The sequence below is a fragment of the Gossypium arboreum genome, chromosome 10, assembly GCF_025698485.1.
Source record: "Gossypium arboreum isolate Shixiya-1 chromosome 10, ASM2569848v2, whole genome shotgun sequence".
NCBI lineage: Eukaryota > Viridiplantae > Streptophyta > Magnoliopsida > Malvales > Malvaceae > Gossypium > Gossypium arboreum.
Window position 1 is genome coordinate 1437359 of NC_069079.1, and position 20069 is coordinate 1457427.

Consider the following 20069-nt stretch of genomic DNA (forward strand, 5'->3'; position numbering starts at 1 on the left):
CAACTTGAAATATAAATCTAAAGTTTTTTTCATGTTTGCCCATATTTGTAAATGGTTAACACAGGCCCATTTTAAGCCTCTTATATTATTTCTTAATTAAAAAAACCATATTTATATCATTTTTAATTTTATATTTAATAATTAATAATTTCCATTTATTAAAATTTTATACATAGACATTTTATCATTTTTAATATTTATATCATAGTACTATATATTATTATAGATTTAGTTTTTCTGTGTTATAAATTATATAATATATATAAAAATAATTTAATATAATATATTATAAACATAGAAAATGTGCTAAGCTAGGATTAGGTCTTGAATATTTATATTTTAAGTATGTCTAATTTATTTGTTGAAGTTTATTTTTTAGACTTAATATTTTTCCTATACTTTCCAAATTTTGAATAGACTTTTAGATTTAGAAGAATAATTCGACGTATGAACACTCTATCCGTCACAATAAATTTCAAATATTTCATGAACACAAAAATAAAAACGTGAATTACATCCAAAATATGAATACAAATAAAGAATGTGAGTTGTTGGCATTTGTTACAAAGCATGGAGCAAGTAGGGAAAAGGCAAATCAGGAAGTGGTGTTTCGAGGCCATTCTCGGCCTACTGCGGTGGCTGATAAATAGTAAGCAACCGTGAAAACTCCATGGATGAAACACAGAAACCCTCCAATGGTAAACATCCGATGGTGGGATATGCCGCATGAATATCCTGACTTTGATGAGTTTGACAATGTCCCTATAATCAGCATTATCAATCCCACCACTAATATGATCCTGTAGATTAAATACACTAAATTAAAATTTATACATTAAATTACACATTAAATTAAAATTTATTTTAATTCTAATATTTATGTTAGCATAACAATAACTTTTGTTTTTGGAGAAGTTTTTTTAAAAAAAGTTAAGCTTGTAAAATAGGTTTAGATAAAAGTTAATTTGTTTAAAACAAATACAATGATTTTTTTTTATCCTTCAATTTTATAAAAAAATCATTTTAGCCCTAAAACCTTTGCCCCATAAATCTCTAATTTTGTTTCTCTATTTAATTTCTTTAACAAGTAAGTTGCACCTTAAAATTTTCAGACCAAATCAAACGAGATTCGGGTCACATAGCTCTAACACTCTCAATAGTAATGATTTCAGAATTCGAGTTTTTTCGGACCACCTACTAATGCTATACATAATATTGAAATCATATATGCACACCCCCTACCACCTATGGACACCAACAGAGACATAGCTAGAAGGGACAGGCAATAGCTTTGGTCACCCCTAATTAAGGGATAAAAATCCGTTTTAATCCCTTTTAGTTGGAGGTATTTAATGAATTGTTGGATTGGCTCCTCACACTGGTATATTAATTAGAAGACATACCATGAGATAATGAGGAAAGCCACCGCTAAATATTTGATGACAGATGCTTTGTTTGAATTTCCCTTTCTCCAAATACAGACACACCCACCAAGTAAGGTCCCAATAACATGAGCAACGCTAAGTAGTACCAATGCTGCAAAACCTAGCCTGTAAGCTTGAGAACTGGTGTTTCTACACTCAACATGCCCCGCCCCCAAATGCATAGCCTGTTTAATAAATAAAAAAAAACACATACACCATGAAAAAAAAAACAAAGGATCAATGATTATAATTCTCTTTACATTCTAAAACATACCTTGTTTTCAGCTTTTTCAGCCTCAATGCCAAGTATCCCAGCAGTAATATCCAAAGCTATGATCAATAAACAAATCAGAATACAAGCGTTTGTTGCCATTTTTTTTACTGTAATAAATATTTGCAGATATCTGTCAGTGAATGGAACCATTTATAAAGGCTATATATGGAGTATTAATGAAGAGGAAAATAAGAATAAAGTAGGGAACATGCATGCAGATTAGTAACATATACGAAAGTGATTTGGCTGTTGAGCTGCTTGTTTTTGGATTAAAAAGCTTCTTTTTAGCTCATACAATTTTTTAATTTTGGCACTTTGCTTTTTCTTTTTGAAATTCATATTCCTTCCATGGATGACAAGAAAAGTAGTTTTTTTTTTTTTTATAGAAAAAAACACATCGATCAATCAATTCTTTTATCCTTGGATTGTGTGTTGGAATCTAAAGAAAAGATGGTACCAATGCAACTTTGTGAAGCAAATGACATTCATCATAAACCTTAGTTGAAAGCCTGGAATCGAATCAAACATTCAGAAGGAAATGCCATGCATATATATTTTTTAGGTCAAATTCTAGATTCGGTCCCTTTAGTATTCTAAATTTAATGTGAGATTTAATTTTCATACTTTAATTTCACATAATTTGATTTTTTTACTTTTATAATATTATTAGTTAGTCTAAATTACTTAATCCAATAGAAAAGTTTACATGTAAACTGAATGCTTAATCATGTCTTCAAAAAATTTTACTTCATCACTTTAATCATATTACTAATTTAAACTAACTAAGTCATGTCAAATTCAAGTATATATATGATTAAATTTCAAATTTTAATATAATAGAAAGACCGGAATCATTGTTTAATTTACTTTTTAACAATTTTAAATTTCAATAAAATCTTAATAATATTGTCAAATGTTAAAGTTTTAAATCTTATGCATCGTATCTCATTTATAAAATCTCTCTTAAAAAAAAGTGAAAATTCTCATAAAGCAATCATGCCTTGCGCATAGAATAATCAAGGAGTATGCTTGGGAATTATTTGAAATTGCTTCTGAGATAATTTTTTGCTTAGGTTGACTTTTACTTAGAAGCCCATTTGAATTTTAGTTCTTAACAAAAAGGCCCAATCGACTAATACAACGTAAAATTTCTTTCTCTAACAAGAAAATTCTTTCTCCATTTCGAGGGGAAAAAATTATATATTACACATTGAACGAAAATACTTCAAAAATTACAATGGATTGTGTTTATCGAATCGAAATATATTAAAATTTTGATTTGAATGAAACTTAAAATTATTTAGAACTGATTTATGATTAAAACGATATGTATCAATTGATACCTAAATAATATTAACTATTTTGTTTGTACTTACTATATGAACAATTTGAATATGATATTGTCAAATTTATAATGTCATGTTTAACTTATTATTTTTACGTAATACTTAAAAAATCACATTATTTTAGTAAATAGATTTAATGGTTACAATTTGAGTCAATATTGAAATTTTAAAATCGTAAAATGTAGTAATTAAAATGATCAAATAAGAGAATGAGGGTTAAATCCACAACTTACATATAATATAATATTAATAGAAAACTTTGACCTAATCACTCTGAAAGCTATAATTTGTATTATGATTGAAATTTCAAAATTTTAAAAATAATGATATTAAAATTGACCAAATTCGAGTATGTTAATACAAGCTCAAATAGGTATAAATTTGGGTTGGAATCTGGACTGTGAAGGGGAAAGGCCCTGCAAGGAGGAAATAAATCATGAGTATCGGAATTGGCATTCCAATGATCTCTTTCTGATGGTGAAGTTAGTGATTAACAAGGAGGAAATGATTAAGGTTGAAGAATATGAATTGTGAGCTGATCTTAAAAGAGGTTTCAGAGGTGCTTGCCTCGAGATTGACTCATCCACCTGCTATGTTCATTTGCTCTCATTGTCTCATGTTGAGCATGTCAGGCTTTGCTCTCGCTTGGCATTCGCGATGTTAGGGTCCTTTGCTTGCATGTTGCCCATCCTTAAGAGGTTGCTTAATTTGCCCTTTTATATACCTATAAAAAAATACATCTTATAATTTTTTTAGGTCTTACAGGAACGACATAATAAAGTACACGAATTAAATTCATAATTTACGTATATTACAATAACTAATAATAAAATTTAACCATGATAACTATCAACCTCATTCAAAAAGATTTCAATTCCAATAACACAAAAATTAAAACAACCATTAAGATGGTGGTTATATCCAAAACATCAACACAAAATAAAGAATAAAATATAGGCTTTTGTTACAAAGCTGGAAGAAAGTAGGGAAAAAGGCAAATTAAGCAGTGATGCCTCGAGACCCATTTGCTTTAGCTTCTCGGCCAGCTGCGGTGGCTGATACATAGTAAGCAACGGTGAAAAGTCCATGAATGAAACATAGAATCCCTCCAATGGAAAAGAGCCGATGGTGGGTTATGCCACATGTTTTCCTCGACTTTGAGTTGTACAGTGTCCCTATGATCAGCATTGTGAATCCCACTGCTAATATTATCCTGTTTTTCATCATCAAAAATGTTTTTTAAGAAAAAATCTGCAAACTTTTGTAAATTGCAAATTTGGGTATCAAGAAGTAAGTGGCTATTCATCATCTATTAAGTGTATTGAACAATGGAGGGGACATAGACAGAATTAGTTATTCATTTAAGTTAGAAAGTTTTTTCAAAATGAATTTGGATAAGAAAAATTAAGTTTATTTAAAATATGGATTGGATTTTAATTTTAATAGTTAAGATTTGAGTTTGGCCAATTTAGTCCATTTTCAATTCTATAATATGTTTTCCTATTTTACTTATGAAGATTATATTGGACAAAGTTAAGAAAAATATTTTAAGGATCAAAATTAAATTTATAAATTTTTAGGAGTTAAAAATAATTTTACTATTATGCTAATTTATAATTTTTCAAAGGATAATAAAATCAAATTTTTCATTTACTTTTTAGACCAAGACCATTATTCCTTGTATTCACCCTTGAGTTTATACTATATAAAATAAATATATAATACTATAATATAAGTGTTAAAAAGATGTTAATTTGTTTATATTCAAAGTTGTAATAAAAAATTTGCATTGATTTTAAGTCTTTGTTACTAGCGGATTTAAGGTTGGATCATCGAATAACTCGAGAAATTTAATAAAATAAATTACAAAATGTTAAAAAAAACACATTTTCATAATTAAAAATCAAAATGTGAAGTAAATGAGTTAAATTAATTAATTAAAGATATAAACAAATTTGAAAAAATAATTAAAATCTATATTTCAAGTTGACTAACTATATAAGATATTCAAACTATAAATCTAACTTAAATTCAACTCAACCTCGCCCAATTTATGAACACTAATTCAAGACATGCATACCATGAGAAAATAAGGGAAGCCACAGCTAATTGTTTGTTAGCAGATGCTTCGTCTAAATCTCTCTTTGTCCAAATGCACACACAACCACCAAGTAAGTTCCCAGTAACATGAGCCAGACCAAGTAGTACAGATGCTGCAAGTCCTAGCTTGAAAGCTTGTAAACTTGGGTCTCTACATTCAAAAATCCACATCCTCAAATGCTTCACCTGTTTTAACCCAAAAAAGAAAAAAAACCATAAACACCATGAAAAAAAATGAATCAATAATTACAATTCTCTTTTCAAACATACCTTGTTTTCAGCTATTTCAGCTTCAATGCCAAGTACTCCAGCAGTAATGTCCAAAGCCATAATCAATAAACAAATCAAAAAACCATAGTTTCTTGCCATGTTTTTACTGTAATAAAATTGCAGATATCTGTCAGTGAATGGCACCCATTATATAAAGGGCTATATATGGTGTATTAATGAAGAGGAGAATAAGAATAAAGTAGGGAACAGGTATGGAGATTAGTAACAAATACGAAAGTGATTAAGCTGCTTGTTTTTGGGTTAAAAAGCTTCTTTTTTTTTGCTCATTCATATTTTATTCTTTCTTTTTTGAACTTGCTTTTCTTTGAAATTCATATATTCCTTCCATGGATGACAAGAAAAGTAGAATTTTTTTTTCACAAGAATGATAGAAAAAGCATTGATCGACCCATGAGATGTGTTTTCATTTTGGAATCAAAGGAAAAGATCGTAACAGTGTAACTTTGTGAAGGAAATGATACATACATCATAAACCTTAGCTGGAAGCCTGGAATCAAACTTTCGGAGGGCAATGCCATTTACTTTTTTTTGGTCAAATTCTCTAAATTTCGGGATTTAACATATTTTTGATTCTCTTATTTTGAATTCTTACTATTATTAACTGTTGATATAAGATATAATAAAGGAGGAATACAAGAAGGAAATTAAGGTGATGTACCTGTAAAAGTTAAGAGTCAGAACAAAGATAAAATGATAAACTGATTGAGAAAAATGAATATACTCAAAGTCATTATAGGGTGCTATAAGGTCTACCTCCTCTTCATAGTTTTTTAAAGTATTTATAGTAGAGGTCCCTTATCCACTAGCAAAATATATTCATATAAGCATTTAATCCCGTTAAATGTGTAATGGATCATCACAGTCACGTATCATGGAATTCTATCAATATGAGGTAGTTAAGCTTAAATAGATTTATTATTATCTTAGGAGTGCATCAACGTTAGTACAACATTCTCCTTTAAGCCCAAGTGGTAGGTCCTTTTTTAAGTGGAACATGTGGTTATGCTTGAGAATTCAATACAAAATCAATAATATCTTTTGAACTTGCTACGGGTTTTCTTGGCAAAAAAATCTAACATTAACTATTTTCGTTAAATAGTTTGTAATGTTTATGGATTGTACGTGAATAACTTGCTTAGCAAGTAAATGTTAGTCTCTATCTTTTTAGCACATGGATAAGGAACCATGCAAACTCAAAAACCTCGAGAAAGTAATCTACATTAATATATTATATTTAAATACACATGCAAAGAAGCTCGTCATGACTTAACTTTTAAAGCTCTACAAATTGACATACGATAAGAAGTAATTAAGTCATATTTTCACCAAGAGAAGGGTAAGAAAAACCCAAAACAGGAAGCCAAGACAGGCTTTTTTTTGTCGTGAAATCTTACGAGCACTTTTTCGTATAATTATTCTATGAATTATTATACATTTTTTATCGTGATTTCAAATTCAAGTATATAATTAAAATTTAAATTTTAATATAAAAATATAATTTAAGGTACTTTTTAACTATGTCAAATTTCTCATAAAGTCATTGCCAAAATAAAAAAATAAAAAAGAAGAAAAATTCTCATAAAACAAACATATAGAAATCATCTCAAAATGCTTTAGAGCTAGTTTTTTTTTTAATAGGGTTTATTTTTACTTAAAAGCCCATTTGAATTTTCTTTGTAAACAAACAAGATAAAGGCCCAAATCAACTAATACAACGTAAAATTTTCTCTCTAACAGGAAAATTCTGGCCTTATCCATTTTCGAGGGAAAATATATATTACACGTAGGACAAATATTTCGGAAAAGTACAAGTGTTCGATGAGTCTCGATCATGGAAAAAGAACATTTCTCTAGAACCAACTCAAAACTTCAGATATAGATTATTTTCATTTATCGCCATGCTTATATATTGGGAGATAAAAATAAAATCCTGGGAAATTCTCTGTTTTCCAGAAAAAAACCGTAAAAACAGAGTGAACAAAAAATGTCGCTTTATTACAGATGGAAGAATTTCGAGGAAGACGAGGATCGACCCGAAAAGCCTCGCCGGTTTGGGGTCACTGAAATGCGAGGACCCAATCATACTCTCTTGACCCAGAACGTTCTTCAGGTATTGAATTTCAATGGGTTGTTTTTAAATTTCGGAAATTTATGATTGAGCTGAATAAAAATGGTTTCTTTTTTTACCAGGATATATTTGAATCAATGGGTCAATTTGTTGATGGGTTGAAGTTTTCCGGGGGTTCTCACAGTTTAATGCCTAAATCGTTTTTGAAACAAGTGATTGATATGGCTCATCAACATAATGTTTATGTTAGTACTGGTGATTGGGCTGAACATTTGATTCGTAAAGGTCCTTCGGCTTTTAAAGATTTTGTTGAAGTAAGTTGAGTTATACCAAGATTGAAGCTTTTTTATGGTTAAAGTATTTTCCTTTTTTTGATAATGTTGTGATTTAATGTTCTTGAAGGAGTGTAAGCAAATGGGGTTTGATACAATTGAGTTGAATGTGACATCACTTGAAGTTCCTGAAGATACACTCTTGAGATATGTGAGATTGATTAAAAGTGGTGGCTTAAAAGCTAAGCCTCAGTTTGCTGTCAAGTTTAAAAAGTCTGATATACCTATTGGTGGTGATAGAGCATTTGGAGCTTATGTTCCTCCTCCTCCAAGATCTACTGGTATGGATCTCATTCCTTTTTTACCATTAAAAATTGGTCCCTATAGGTTAGAATGAGGAACACGTGGCACACTACTTGTAATTATTATTTAGTTATTCTATCAGCAACACTAGTTTATAATAGTAGAAATGGATTAAATTTTAATAGAAAGGATTAGGTTGTTCTTTGATATAATGCATAGAGATAAATTTGCCTATATTTTGAGTAAAGGGGACAAAATGCAATTTGACTCTTACTACAGGGGTCTCCATGGTACTTTTACCATTGCTATTGGTTTTTATGATTTTTTTCCAAATTTTGATGAGGGATTTGCATTTGCTTTGCTTTTATTGAATTAAGTTTCAATGGAGTTGAACCATATAGCTAATCATACTTTTTTCAGTGATTGCCATCTTTTAGACCCTTTATTTTCTTTTGTATGGATGTTCATAGCAATAATGTTCAGTTTTTGTACTGGTTAGAATGAGTGGAACCATTGAAATATGGTTTGGTTGAACCAATGTGGTCTCTGAGCTGTTTTCAAAAACCAACTATCATTGTTGCATTTGCTATAACCTGAATATATTTACAGAACTTGTTGAAGATGTTGACCTATTGATCAGGAGGGCTGAGAGATGTTTAGAAGCTGGTGCAGACATGATTATGATCGATGCAGATGATCTATGCAAACATGCTGATTCAGTACGGGCGGATGTAATTGCAAAGGTTATTGGTCGTCTAGGTCTTGAGAAGACAATGTTTGATGCTTCAAATGCTAGAGCCTCTGAATGGTTTGTCAAGCAATATGGACCAAAGGTATAATGATTATTCATTAAGTTACCCCATACCAAATTCTGATGTTTCTGATTATATATAACTGACATTCATGACTTGTTACTTTCAGGTGAACCTCTTTGTGGATCACTCTCAAGTAATGGATTTAGAGTGTCTCAGAGGATGCAACCTTGGAAAAAATCACAACTCGGTTCTTGGTTCGTCGTATTTTCTGTTCTGAACTGGTAAAGACTTATAGAGATACAACTTCCCTGCTGTAGTTTATCAAGTAAGCATTGGTATGCCTTATGTTTGTGCTGAGAGTGTGAAGTTTAATCAAGATGAAAACATTATCGACTATTATTGCAATAAATTTGAAGCATTGACAATGATTTTTTGTTTTCGTGTCGGATTCTACTGATTGTGCTTATATCTTCTCATCTTTCAGTTAAGGAAGAATCAAAAGTCCCTTGTAAGTCCAGTTCGAAAGTAGTTTCTTCTGTTATAACCCGGTAGGTTTCCGAGTTCCTTGGCTTACGAATCTCGGACAGTGCCAACACAATCTCCCTCATTGAGGGCCTTTTTCTTGAAACAGGATTTACACAATTATAAGCAAGACCACCCATAAAATTTAGTTGTTGAACATCAAATTTTCCTTCAAGTCTAGGGTCTGCAATCTCTTCCCACCCTTCATTGTCCTCTACGCCAAGAGCCACCTATTCAATGTCAAAGCCCTTCAATAAATGTTCATAATCTATACGTATAATATCAAGTAATCATAACCTAAGCAGGTCTTCAACTTACAAACTCTACGTATTCCATGAGATTCTTTTGTGCATTATTGCCACTCATTAGTTCAAATAGGAGAACCCCGAAACTGTAAACATCACTTTTCTTAGTAAAAATTGATGTAGATATGTATTCTGGGTCTACGTAACCGAAAGTTCCTTTAATATCAGATGAAGAATGCAAAGCACTCTTCTCCTGCCTTGAAATCCCAAAGTCAGCTACCTGCACAGTTGGTCTTATTAAGTCTCATTGATAGGAGAAATGGAGTATCTAGCAGAGAACTGAAAACTTACTCTAGCGTTCATGAAGTGATCCAACAAAATATTCGACGATTTGATGTCTCGGTGCACTACTGGTGGAACAGCCTGTTACGAAAACAGGCTGAGTGAGCAACTACGTATTTAAACTATAAACCGTAAACCAGATTACAGAATTTACCCCATAATGAAGATATTCCAAACCCCTTGCCACATCTAGAGCTATCTGTACCCTCAGATTCCAGGTCAAAGGCTCATGTTTTTCGTCTGCAGTTCAAACGTGATAATGCATTTTGCATCATGACAAGTACTCTTGAATTTGTTTCTTGGACAAAGTATGCATACATCTTTATGATAGATGATGTTACATGAATGGAAGTTTCAATGGTAAAAATATCATGGTGACTTTTGTACTAACAGATAGATTATAGTATGTTTCTTTTACTCAAAAGAATGAGCAAATTAATTTCTTGTACGTAAGATTAAAATATAAACCGATCATTTTTGTTAAATTTCATCAATTTTTACTGTTAAAAATTTGATGTGATTGATAAAATAATTGAACAAAATGGATGAATGAATTCTTAACAGAAAAATGTGTTTGTTTTTTAATTTAAAGTATAAAGATTAATTTATATATCCTTTAATAGAAGGAAGTAGAGTGGAATGCTATTTGTGCTTTTATCAGCTTGGATTATTCTTACTGTATAAATGGGAGGCAAGGCTTCCATTGCTCATATAAACATAAACAAGCATATGCAGCCCTCTTTCAGCACAATACCCCATCAAGTTCACGAGGTTCCTATGGTGTAATCTTCCAAGCAACAGAACCTACAAAGCAACAAAATATTGATGTGTACAAGCTTTCACCTGATTTCCAATAAAACCAATCATTGATTCGTAGGACATGGAAATTGAAACCAGAAATTTAGTTACCTCTGTAAGGAATTCCAATGCCCCTTGCTTGGAATCAGTAGCAAGCACTTTAACAGCAACTGTCTGACCAGTTGTTATTTGAGCTTTATAAACAGGACCAAATGCCCCTTCACCTATATTCGTCGTAAAATTCCATGTCGCTTTTTGTAGCTCTCTGCAAAACATCTCGTCCTAAAATAACGTTGACAAAGAAAATAAACGAAAAGAAAGTCTGAAATGCAAAAACTCTTTCATACTTGTAAGAGTATTTTGGTATGCCGCATGCGGATGCCACACTCTTCCTCCGAAGCCCTTCTAACCATTGGGGCATGTTACTCCATTCAGATGTCCTAGGGGAATCTCGACTCTGGTTAGAATCCGACAATACTGTGCTGGAATCCGATCCATTAATACGGATGGGGTGATTGTCAGCCCTTGGACAAACCTTTTCTGTATCATGAGATCGATCGAAACGTTTCTTTCGGTACATAATGTACCATGCAATAGCCATGGCCAAAATAAAACCAACTCCTACTCCAATGGTGGTGCCAAAAACTAATCCCAACTCGAAAGTTTTCATTTCTTAAAATAAAACCTGTTAAAATTTTCACTTAAATTTATTATTTAATAAGAAAAAAAGAAGAAGAAGAAAAACAAAGTTATGTTTTCTTTTTTCAGTTTTTTTTCATACCCACAAGCATGTGCGGATTAGACCAGACTGTCTGGGAAAATTACAACCATCCATATATGGCACAAGTGCACGTGCGTTGGTATTAATTAAATAACGTTAAGATTTTTTTATATAGTAATAAAGCTTCATAATCATTAAAATTAAGGGTGTGACATGTAATTAATTACTTGTTAATCCAGACGATTGCTTTAATGGATTAGTATGTTTGCCTTCAATATGGAGATTTTATGCCTATTTTGGTGGCTGATGAAATCTGGGAAAAAATGGATTACAGGCAATGGAAGGCAATCAAATATACTGGCGTAAGTCGTTTCCTTATTTAGATGATTAGGGTGGTGAAAATATGGAAATAAATGAAACTTTTGCCTAAATTACCTATTAAGTGATGATTAGTTATCGAGGGAAAAAGGTAATAATCAAGAAGTTATTTACTATTATTATGGTAGTGAAACTTGATAAATGTACGTATGGATATGTTTTTGTCGGTAAAAGTATCATAGAGACTTATAATAAAAGTAAATTGCTATGTCATTTTTACTTAAAAAAAGTTACTGATAAGTGTTGTATAGAGAACTAGAGATATGATAAAAAATACACTAAAAACCACCATAAGCTAAGCTTTCGCGCATGGGATACATGTAAGTGAATTTTATAAGTTTAAATTTGTGAGGTACTTAGGATAACATATGTGTGCTTGTTAGATACAAAGTTCATTCAACATAAGCTACGTGAGAATTTTACTCGATAGTATCACTCAAGTAAGGGCAAATGTTTCAATCGAATGGAGTGAAATAGAGTTAATTAAGTTGACGAGTTATATTTTATCATTTTAATTTAATTTTAAAAAATTAATTGAGTTGAGAAATTGCAATTTGAGTCGAATCAAGTGAAATTATTCAATTAAATTAAAAAATTTAAACCTATGAAATTAAAAGAAAATTACAATATCACTAGTTCCATGTTTGAGCATATATATTTAAAAATATTTTTATTTTTTTGTATTTTTGTTGAAACTTGAAAGGGACCAGTTTATTTATTTTTAAATTGACAAAGACCAAATGGATATTTACATCAATATATTATTTGAGTTATTCAAATTGTAAAATTAAACTCGACTCAAACTCAAAAACCAAACTACTTATTCGAGTTTGACTTGAAAATATCGAATAACTCAATTGATTAATTCAAAATTTGATAATGAAAATAGTGAAAACAATTTGGTATGTATTTGTCAAAATGAAAATGAAAAATATAAGTAAATAATCAAATTAAAGTATAATTCATTAAAATGTATTACAATAGTAAAATAAAATGCAATTAAATAAAAAAAGTTTAAAGGTTATAAAAATAAAAATAAAATACTTCTAAAAGGATTCAAACGGATAAATTTAATGCCTAACAAAAAACTTTTAAAAAGTATTTATTTTGTTATGAATATATTATTAAGTGAATGTCTATTAAGATAAGGATATGTTTTGATGTATTCTAAATTCTAATAGTCATTAAAAGTAGATCTTTTACTTTATTGATGTTTTTATACCTATAAATAAAGACTTTAGAGAATTTGTAAATATTTTGATTGATCAATAAAATACACTCTCACTTTGTTCTCCCATTCTCTATGTTCTTTGCTCACTATCTATTTATTTTAGAACAGTTTTCAACTTTTTTCATTTTTGTAAAACATTTTATTGAAAATAATGACAACATGTTTTCTTTTACCAATTTTCACGTATTTTTATTTTTATTTTATAAAATTCATTTTCAAAATTTTTAACCAAACATGTTTTTGTCTTTATTTTGATGATTTTTATGCAAATAACATACAAGTCCATTAAGTGTTGTGGACATTATATTTTCTTTTCAATATAATTGTGATTTAAATTTTGAATTTGACATCTAAATTTAGCACTTACGGCTGTTTTAGTATTTGTATTTTTTTTTAGTTCAATTTGGTCTTAAACTTGGTAATTAGGTCTATTTTGGTTCATAAACTTAGATTCTGTCTAGATTTGATGATATAACCAATGTTATTAGAACATGACCGGATTAGATAAACCAAAAACTGATTGATATAATAGTTTGAACAAATTAACTTGAAAACTGCTTGGAGTTGGTAAAAATTGAAAACCGAGACAAAAAGCGATAGTAGAACAAGTTTAGTAAATTTTTTATTTTAGAATTTTATGAAATTTTAATTGATTATTATTAGTCTAATGATTAAACCAATCGAACTAGTTAAATAAAAAATTGATGGTTTGACTTGTTTAACCACTTATCTAATTATTAAAATACTGTGTTTAACACAATCCCATAGTATTATGTCATTAAACTTTTATAATTTTCAAGTTCAGAACTAAAATATACTTAATTGTCAAGTACTACAAGTATCAAAGTACAAATACAAAAGTCAAACTTGATTATGAAATTGAGAAAACAAAAACTATATTGTCCACGACCTCGTCAAACTTAATAGTATGACACGTAATTGAATTATACACAAAGATACACATACAAATTCTTAATACACTAATTTTTATGCTATTTTAGATGTGTTTTCTTTCACAAGAATTTGTTTGATATGGATTTTAAATACTGTTTTCCACGTTTTTTTTGTAAGAAGTTGATATCGATGGATAATACTAACCCCTTTCACGTGAAGAACAATATATTGAATGACGTAATCAAAGATGTAATCATTTGGATTAAGAAATCAAGGGATATCTATTGAGAAATGATCCAAACCATGTATTTTGGTGATGTGTGGTCCATATATGTGGGTAAGTTACAACATTCATTAGCCTATAAAATCCATTAGCTTTTTTATTCTAGCTAACACAAATCATATTCCCATCCCCCCATGGAGTGTAATAAGCAAGTGCAGGTAGTAGATGATGAGCAGCAAGTTGTAAGTTGCCACTTGAAATCAGCATCCTTTGATGAGATCCAACAAAGACGATCTGCAAATTATAAGCCTAACATTTGGCAATATGATTTCTTACAATCCCTTCCAACCATATATGATGTCAGCTTCATTTCACTCCAATCATTCTCTCTCTTTCTATATATATTGTTTTTTTATAATAAAAACTTTGTAATTGCATGTTGGGTCTTTTTCAAAGCACTTTTCTCCCTTCAACTAAATTAACCCCCAAGTACATTTGCAGGGTGTGGAATATAAGTTAAGGGCTGAGAATTTGAAAGAGAATGTGAAGGACATTTTTGTGGAAGCAAAGGACCAATTAGCCAAATTGGAGCTGATTGACATTATCAGAAAACTAGGCCTTGGGGACGTTTTTGCAGAGGAAACGCATAAAGCTTTACAAACTGTAGTATCTTCCATGAAAAACAACAAAAATGGTGAAGAAGAAGAACTCTATATGACTGCTTTACGCTTCAAGCTCCTTAGGCTGCATGGCTACGACGTTTCACAAGGCATGAAATCTAATCATTATCTCTAGATTAAACTATCTTTTTACAGAATATCTAACTCTCATGAACTACACAGATGTATTCAATGCAGTCTCAATAACCAAATGCAGTGACATCAAGGGATTGCTTGAACTCTTTGAAGCTTCGTATCTAGCTTTTGAAGGAGAAACCATTTTGGATGAAGCTAAAGCTTTTTCAATGGAAGCTCTTAGGAATGTTTATCCTACACTGGATTTGAACTTAGCTAAGGAAGTTGCTCATGCTTTGGAACTTCCAATGCATTGGAGAGTACAGTGGTTTGATGTTAAATGGCGCATCACCATGTATGAAACATACAATAAAAACATAGACAAACGCTTTCTTGAATTGGCTAAACTTAACTTTAACGCAGTCCAAGCCATACTTCAGAAAGATCTAAGGGAAATTTCCAGGTGATGAACAATGGCAAACACTGTATTGTTTTCATTTTTCAATCTCATGACACATGCAAATGGAACTTACGTATGTATGTATGTATGTATTCAGGTGGTGGAGGGACCTAAGGATAATGGAGGGTTTAAACTTTACAAGGGATCGATTGGCTGAAAGTTTCTTATGCTCAGTTGGACTTACTTACGAGCCTCAATACAGTTGTTTCAGAAAATGTCTCACTAAGATTACCACCATGATATTAATCATAGATGATGTTTATGATGTTTATGGTTCCATTGAAGAGCTAGAGCAATTCACCGAGGCTGTTGACAGGTATTATATATATATATATTTGTTGAGGGGCTAACTATTTTGGGAAAAATCTTCAAATTATTTATCGTCCATTTCGCAGTTGGCTGAGCCCCTAACAATGTTAAGGTATTGTCCTCAAGTTGAGGTTTTGCCATCTTTCTTTGGTGAGAGCCTTGAAGGGTTTATGGAGGGAAAATGTCTTGATTGGTGAAGATATAACTAGCAAAACTCAGGGGGGAAGTGTCAAAATAGCACACAATAAGATAAATGTATTTTGCCCCTTCTACTAAAAAATGGGCAAATTAATATTTTTACATTAGATCAAAGAGTAAATTGATTCTTCTGTTAAAAATTCGATCTATTTCTACTGTTAACAATTGGTCCTTTGTTAGAATGATATACATGTGGCATGCCACGTGTAACTATTTAGTTATTCTGTCAACAATATTAGTTCTTAATTAACAGAAAAATATGGATGGAATTTTTAATAGAAAAGACCAAATTGCTCTTTAATCTAAGTTACAGGGACTAATTTGTCAATTTTTAGTAGAAGGGACGAAATGCAATCTAACTCATAGTACAATAGCCTCCATGATACTTTTACTTGCGCAATAATAATAATGGAAGCTACCTATGTGCAGGGGACTCAAACCACCAACCTAAAGCATATTAACTACATTAATCTCTTTGCATTCAGGTGACTTACATAACTATATTACACACTATAGGGTCACCTCTCCCCTGAGTCTTGCTAGTCATATTTCTATATCTTCACCAATCGAGGTACTCTTTTTCCGGTACACGGCTCTTGACAGAGGAGAGAAACAAAATCCTGACATAGGGACAATACTTTAAAGTTGTTGGGGGTTCGACTGTCTACCTATCAGACAACACTTTGAAAACTTGGAGAGAAACAAAATCCCGACATAAGGACAATACTTTAAAGTTGTTGGGGGATCGACTGTCTACCTATCAGACAACACTTTGAAAACTTCTCCTAAAAGAGTTAACCTTTAAACAATATTTATTTCATGTTTGTAAAGCATCTGTTGAAAAAACCGTCTTAAGCTCAGGTGGGATTCAAGCAAAACTCAGGATCTACCCGAGTGCATGAAAACATGCTTTCAAGCTCTATACGATATTACCAATGAAATTGCTTCAGACATACAAGAACTCAATGGTTGGCAAGTCCAAGCACTACTTCATATGAGGAAAGCGGTACTATGTTTACATAAATGAATACCCTTTATTGTTTAATCAATTCAAGTTTTGTATCTTACATTAGATTTTATTTTGCAGTGGACAGGATTTTGTAAAGCACTATTTGTAGAAGCAAAATGGTATAATAAAGTATATAGTCCTTCCCTTGAAGAATATTTAAGCAATGCATTAATTTCATCAGGAGCCATTGTGATTTCCATTCACTCAATGCTCTCAGTGGGGAGTACTGATGAAAAAATTATCAATCTATTGGGAAAAGATGAAGATCTTGTTTACAACATCAGCATCATAACACGACTTTACAACGATTTAGGAACTTCAATGGTATTTTTTTTTCTCATGACACTAATTCAATCATGATTTTTTTTAGTGATGCAAAAATTATTGAATGAATTGTAACAGGCGGAGAAAGAGAGAGGGGATGCACCATCATCAATCCATTGTTACATGCGAGAAATGAATGTTTCAGAGAAAGAAGCTGAAGAACATATCAAGAGCATGATCAACAACACATGGAAGAAAATAAATGGGCAATGTTTGAAGAATCAATCACATAATTTGCTCCCATGTTCTTTTGTTAAGGTTACTACTAACGTTGCACGTATGGTGCAATGTCTGTATCAGTTTGGTGATGGGTTCGGCGTTCAAGACCAAGAGACTCGAAACCATATCATTTCTCTTTTAATTGAGCCATTCAATTTGGATAATACTGCAAAGGATGAGGAAAATAAGGGAAAGAAGAAAAGTGAAGGCTACTCTAAAGTACAAATTTGAACTTTGTGATGCATGTATGTAGATGCTTCACAAGATTCCACGTGCTACACAACTTGGGTAGAAATTCGAACGTTGTTATTTGTAATAGTTTTTATGTATCAATTATGTTTACTTTACTACTTGAATTTGATGATGATAGGTGGTGGGACGCTTGATGTTGAATGGTGATGATAGGAGCTTTTTTTTTTTATAAAAAATAACCTAAATAATTTAATTAATTATTAAAATGACTCACTTTTTTAATTAAATACAAAAATAATCTGAAATTTACAGTAAAAGTTGGTGGAGTCAAATGATTTGGTGCCACCAACATGCCACGTCAGCAGGAAGCATAAAAAAAATAATTTTTTGGTGAAACTATATAGAATGGCTCCACTTGTATAAATACTAAGGAAATACTGAAATTTCTAAAAATATGGGGAGACTTAAAAAAATTAACCATTTTCTGGTGGAGCCAATTAATATGGCTCCACCAGATTCCCCAGTCTGCGATGTCAGTTTTTTTTTTTTACTTTTTTGATTTTTTTGACTTTTTTTTTTATGTTTTGTCTTTTATTTTATTTATGTTTATTTATTTATTATTATTAACTTTTAAAAATTTGAAATATTTATTTGAAATATTTTATTAGTATATATATTTTCTAAATTTTAAATATATATTTTGAAATTACTTTTTAAATTTTAAATATTATTTTAAATATTAAATATATTTTTAATAATATAAAATATTTAAATATTTTAAAATCATAATTTAAAATATTATAAAACAAATTAAATAATATTTAAAATATTATAAAACTAATAATAAATTTGAAAGTTTAAAATATTTAAATATTTTATATGATTAAAAATATATTTTAAAATTTAACAAAGTAATTTCAAAATATATATTTAAAATTTAGAAAAATATATATATTAATAAAATATTTCAAATATATATTTCAAAATTTTTAAAATTAATAATAATAAATAAAATAAATAAATAAATAAATAAACATAAAAGACAAAACATAAAAAAAAAGTCAAAAAAGTCAAAAAAGTAAAAAAAGAAAAGAAACTGACATGGCAGGTAAGGGAATCTGTGGCGCCATATTAATTGGCTCCACTAGAAAATGATTAATTTTTTTTAAGTTCCCCCATATTTTTAGAAATTTCAGTATTTTCCTGATATTTATACAAGTGGAGCCATTCTATATGGCTCCATCAAAAAATTAATTTTTTTATGCTCCCTGCTAACGTGGCATGTTGGTGGTGCCAAATCATTTGGCTCCACCAACTTTTACTGTAGATTTCATGTCATTCTTGTACTTAATTAAAAATGTGGGTCATTTTGATAATTAATTAAATTATTTAGGTTATTTTTATAGAAAAGCCTGATAATAGGTGTTGGACGGTGATGAAGTTATTGAAAAAGAGATAATAGAAGACAAAAATAAAGATATTAAAAAATCCTCATGCTGCAAATAAGCAATATATATATATATTAGAAATTAGTTAAAAGTCAAAAAATATTACATGTAAATCAATCAATGGACTAATGTGCCATATCAACATTTCGTTAATGGATTAATTGATTAATTAAAAATTATCTTAGTTAGAGTGACAAAATTGAAAATACTTTTTAAAGTGATCAAATAGAACAAATCCTATTTTAGTGTGATCATGGGTATGATTTACCCAAATATAAAAGTTTAATAATGTGACATTTTAAGATTATGCGACATTATCACTTGAAAATTAATATATATATATATAAATTTTTTATAGAATCCAAATTCGGGAACTAATATGAACAAAAAAAATTCAAGGACCAAGATGACAAAAGTTGCCAAATTTAAGAGTTGAGTTGTCAATGTATATTACAAATTTAATAGGTAAAAGTATCATGGAGGCCTTAAGAGTCAGATTGTATTTTTCCCCATTTATTAAAAAAATGAGAAAATTAGTTTATGTATGTTAGATCAAAAAGTAAATTGGTCTTTTTTGTTAAAATTCTCATCTATTTATTTGTATTGTTAAAAGCTGGTATGACTGACAGAATAATCAAACAATGACAGGTGGGGAGCCACATGTACCTCATACTGATATTCAAGGATCAATTTCTAATAATATAAATAGATGAAATTTTTAACAGAAGGACTAATTTATTCTTTGATCTAACATACATGAACTAATTTACCTATGTTTTAAGTAAAAGGGACAATATGTAATTTAACTTCTAATACAATAATTTCTATGATACTTTTACCACAATGTATAGAAGTATAAACCAAATAAGTAAATATTGTAAAAGACCATCTGCGAATATTATAAGGACTAAATTTATAAATGACAAAAAAAATTATATAGTAAATAGTGTGTAAAAGACCAATTGTGGATTGTTTACAAGACCCCATCC

The 20069-nt window shown here is 30.2% G+C and overlaps 5 protein-coding genes across 5 annotated transcripts; 2 read left to right on the forward strand and 3 right to left on the reverse strand.

The window, feature by feature from the left end:
* Positions 1 to 482: 482 nt before the first annotated feature.
* On the reverse strand, positions 483 to 1840 carry LOC108452698 (protein DESIGUAL 2-like). The gene is made up of 3 exons (XM_017750497.2): positions 1699 to 1840; positions 1404 to 1609; positions 483 to 800 (listed from the first exon to the last, which is right to left on the reverse strand). The coding sequence occupies exons 1-3, from the start codon at positions 1795 to 1797 to the stop codon at positions 596 to 598; spliced, it is 510 nt and encodes a 169-aa protein (XP_017605986.1). The 5' UTR covers positions 1798 to 1840; the 3' UTR covers positions 483 to 595.
* A 2036-nt stretch (positions 1841 to 3876) lies between these two features.
* LOC108452630 (protein DESIGUAL 2-like) lies at positions 3877 to 5554 on the reverse strand. Its single transcript, XM_017750432.2, has 3 exons — positions 5415 to 5554; positions 5125 to 5330; positions 3877 to 4257 (listed from the first exon to the last, which is right to left on the reverse strand). The coding sequence occupies exons 1-3, from the start codon at positions 5511 to 5513 to the stop codon at positions 4044 to 4046; spliced, it is 519 nt and encodes a 172-aa protein (XP_017605921.1). The 5' UTR covers positions 5514 to 5554; the 3' UTR covers positions 3877 to 4043.
* Positions 5555 to 7245: 1691 nt separating this feature from the next.
* On the forward strand, positions 7246 to 9261 carry LOC108450005 (protein HEAT-STRESS-ASSOCIATED 32). The gene is made up of 5 exons (XM_017747418.2): positions 7246 to 7545; positions 7626 to 7817; positions 7906 to 8116; positions 8688 to 8911; positions 9000 to 9261. Exons 1-5 carry the CDS (start codon positions 7420 to 7422, stop codon positions 9108 to 9110), a joined length of 864 nt encoding a protein of 287 aa, XP_017602907.1. The 5' UTR covers positions 7246 to 7419; the 3' UTR covers positions 9111 to 9261.
* LOC108451361 (calcium/calmodulin-regulated receptor-like kinase 1) lies at positions 9056 to 11424 on the reverse strand. The gene is made up of 7 exons (XM_017749056.2): positions 11088 to 11424; positions 10852 to 11005; positions 10620 to 10746; positions 10097 to 10182; positions 9952 to 10023; positions 9674 to 9880; positions 9056 to 9585 (listed from the first exon to the last, which is right to left on the reverse strand). Exons 1-7 carry the CDS (start codon positions 11408 to 11410, stop codon positions 9307 to 9309), a joined length of 1248 nt encoding a protein of 415 aa, XP_017604545.1. The 5' UTR covers positions 11411 to 11424; the 3' UTR covers positions 9056 to 9306.
* A 2937-nt stretch (positions 11425 to 14361) lies between these two features.
* LOC108451362 (alpha-farnesene synthase-like) lies at positions 14362 to 17819 on the forward strand. The gene is made up of 7 exons (XM_017749057.2): positions 14362 to 14546; positions 14689 to 14956; positions 15030 to 15384; positions 15479 to 15697; positions 16750 to 16894; positions 16976 to 17221; positions 17300 to 17819. The coding sequence occupies exons 1-7, from the start codon at positions 14382 to 14384 to the stop codon at positions 17669 to 17671; spliced, it is 1770 nt and encodes a 589-aa protein (XP_017604546.1). The 5' UTR covers positions 14362 to 14381; the 3' UTR covers positions 17672 to 17819.
* Positions 17820 to 20069: the final 2250 nt, after the last annotated feature.

Bases quoted from the DNA above. Each gene is read 5' to 3' on its own strand.
- LOC108452698 (XM_017750497.2), bottom strand. From the start codon at position 1,797: ATGGCAACAAACGCTTGTATTCTGATTTGTTTATTGATCATAGCTTTG. The intron at 1,610-1,698 runs GTATGTTTTAGA...TTTATTAAACAG, and splicing joins CTGAAAAAGCTGAAAACAAG to GCTATGCATTTGGGGGCGGG. The intron at 801-1,403 runs GTATGTCTTCTA...TTTAATCTACAG, and splicing joins GCTTTCCTCATTATCTCATG to GATCATATTAGTGGTGGGAT.
- LOC108452630 (XM_017750432.2), bottom strand. From the start codon at position 5,513: ATGGCAAGAAACTATGGTTTTTTGATTTGTTTATTGATTATGGCTTTG. The intron at 5,331-5,414 runs GTATGTTTGAAA...GGGTTAAAACAG, and splicing joins CTGAAATAGCTGAAAACAAG to GTGAAGCATTTGAGGATGTG. The intron at 4,258-5,124 runs GTATGCATGTCT...GATGAAAAACAG, and splicing joins GCTTCCCTTATTTTCTCATG to GATAATATTAGCAGTGGGAT.
- LOC108450005 (XM_017747418.2), top strand. From the start codon at position 7,420: ATGTCGCTTTATTACAGATGGAAGAATTTCGAGGAAGACGAGGATCGA. The intron at 7,546-7,625 runs GTATTGAATTTC...TTTTTTTACCAG, and splicing joins TGACCCAGAACGTTCTTCAG to GATATATTTGAATCAATGGG. The intron at 8,912-8,999 runs GTATAATGATTA...TGTTACTTTCAG, and splicing joins TCAAGCAATATGGACCAAAG to GTGAACCTCTTTGTGGATCA.
- LOC108451361 (XM_017749056.2), bottom strand. From the start codon at position 11,410: ATGAAAACTTTCGAGTTGGGATTAGTTTTTGGCACCACCATTGGAGTA. The intron at 11,006-11,087 runs GTATGAAAGAGT...GATGTTTTGCAG, and splicing joins ATACCAAAATACTCTTACAA to AGAGCTACAAAAAGCGACAT. The intron at 10,024-10,096 runs GTAAATTCTGTA...TTTTCGTAACAG, and splicing joins TGGAATATCTTCATTATGGG to GCTGTTCCACCAGTAGTGCA.
- LOC108451362 (XM_017749057.2), top strand. From the start codon at position 14,382: ATGGAGTGTAATAAGCAAGTGCAGGTAGTAGATGATGAGCAGCAAGTT. The intron at 15,698-16,749 runs GTATTATATATA...TCTTAAGCTCAG, and splicing joins TTCACCGAGGCTGTTGACAG to GTGGGATTCAAGCAAAACTC. The intron at 17,222-17,299 runs GTATTTTTTTTT...GAATTGTAACAG, and splicing joins ACGATTTAGGAACTTCAATG to GCGGAGAAAGAGAGAGGGGA.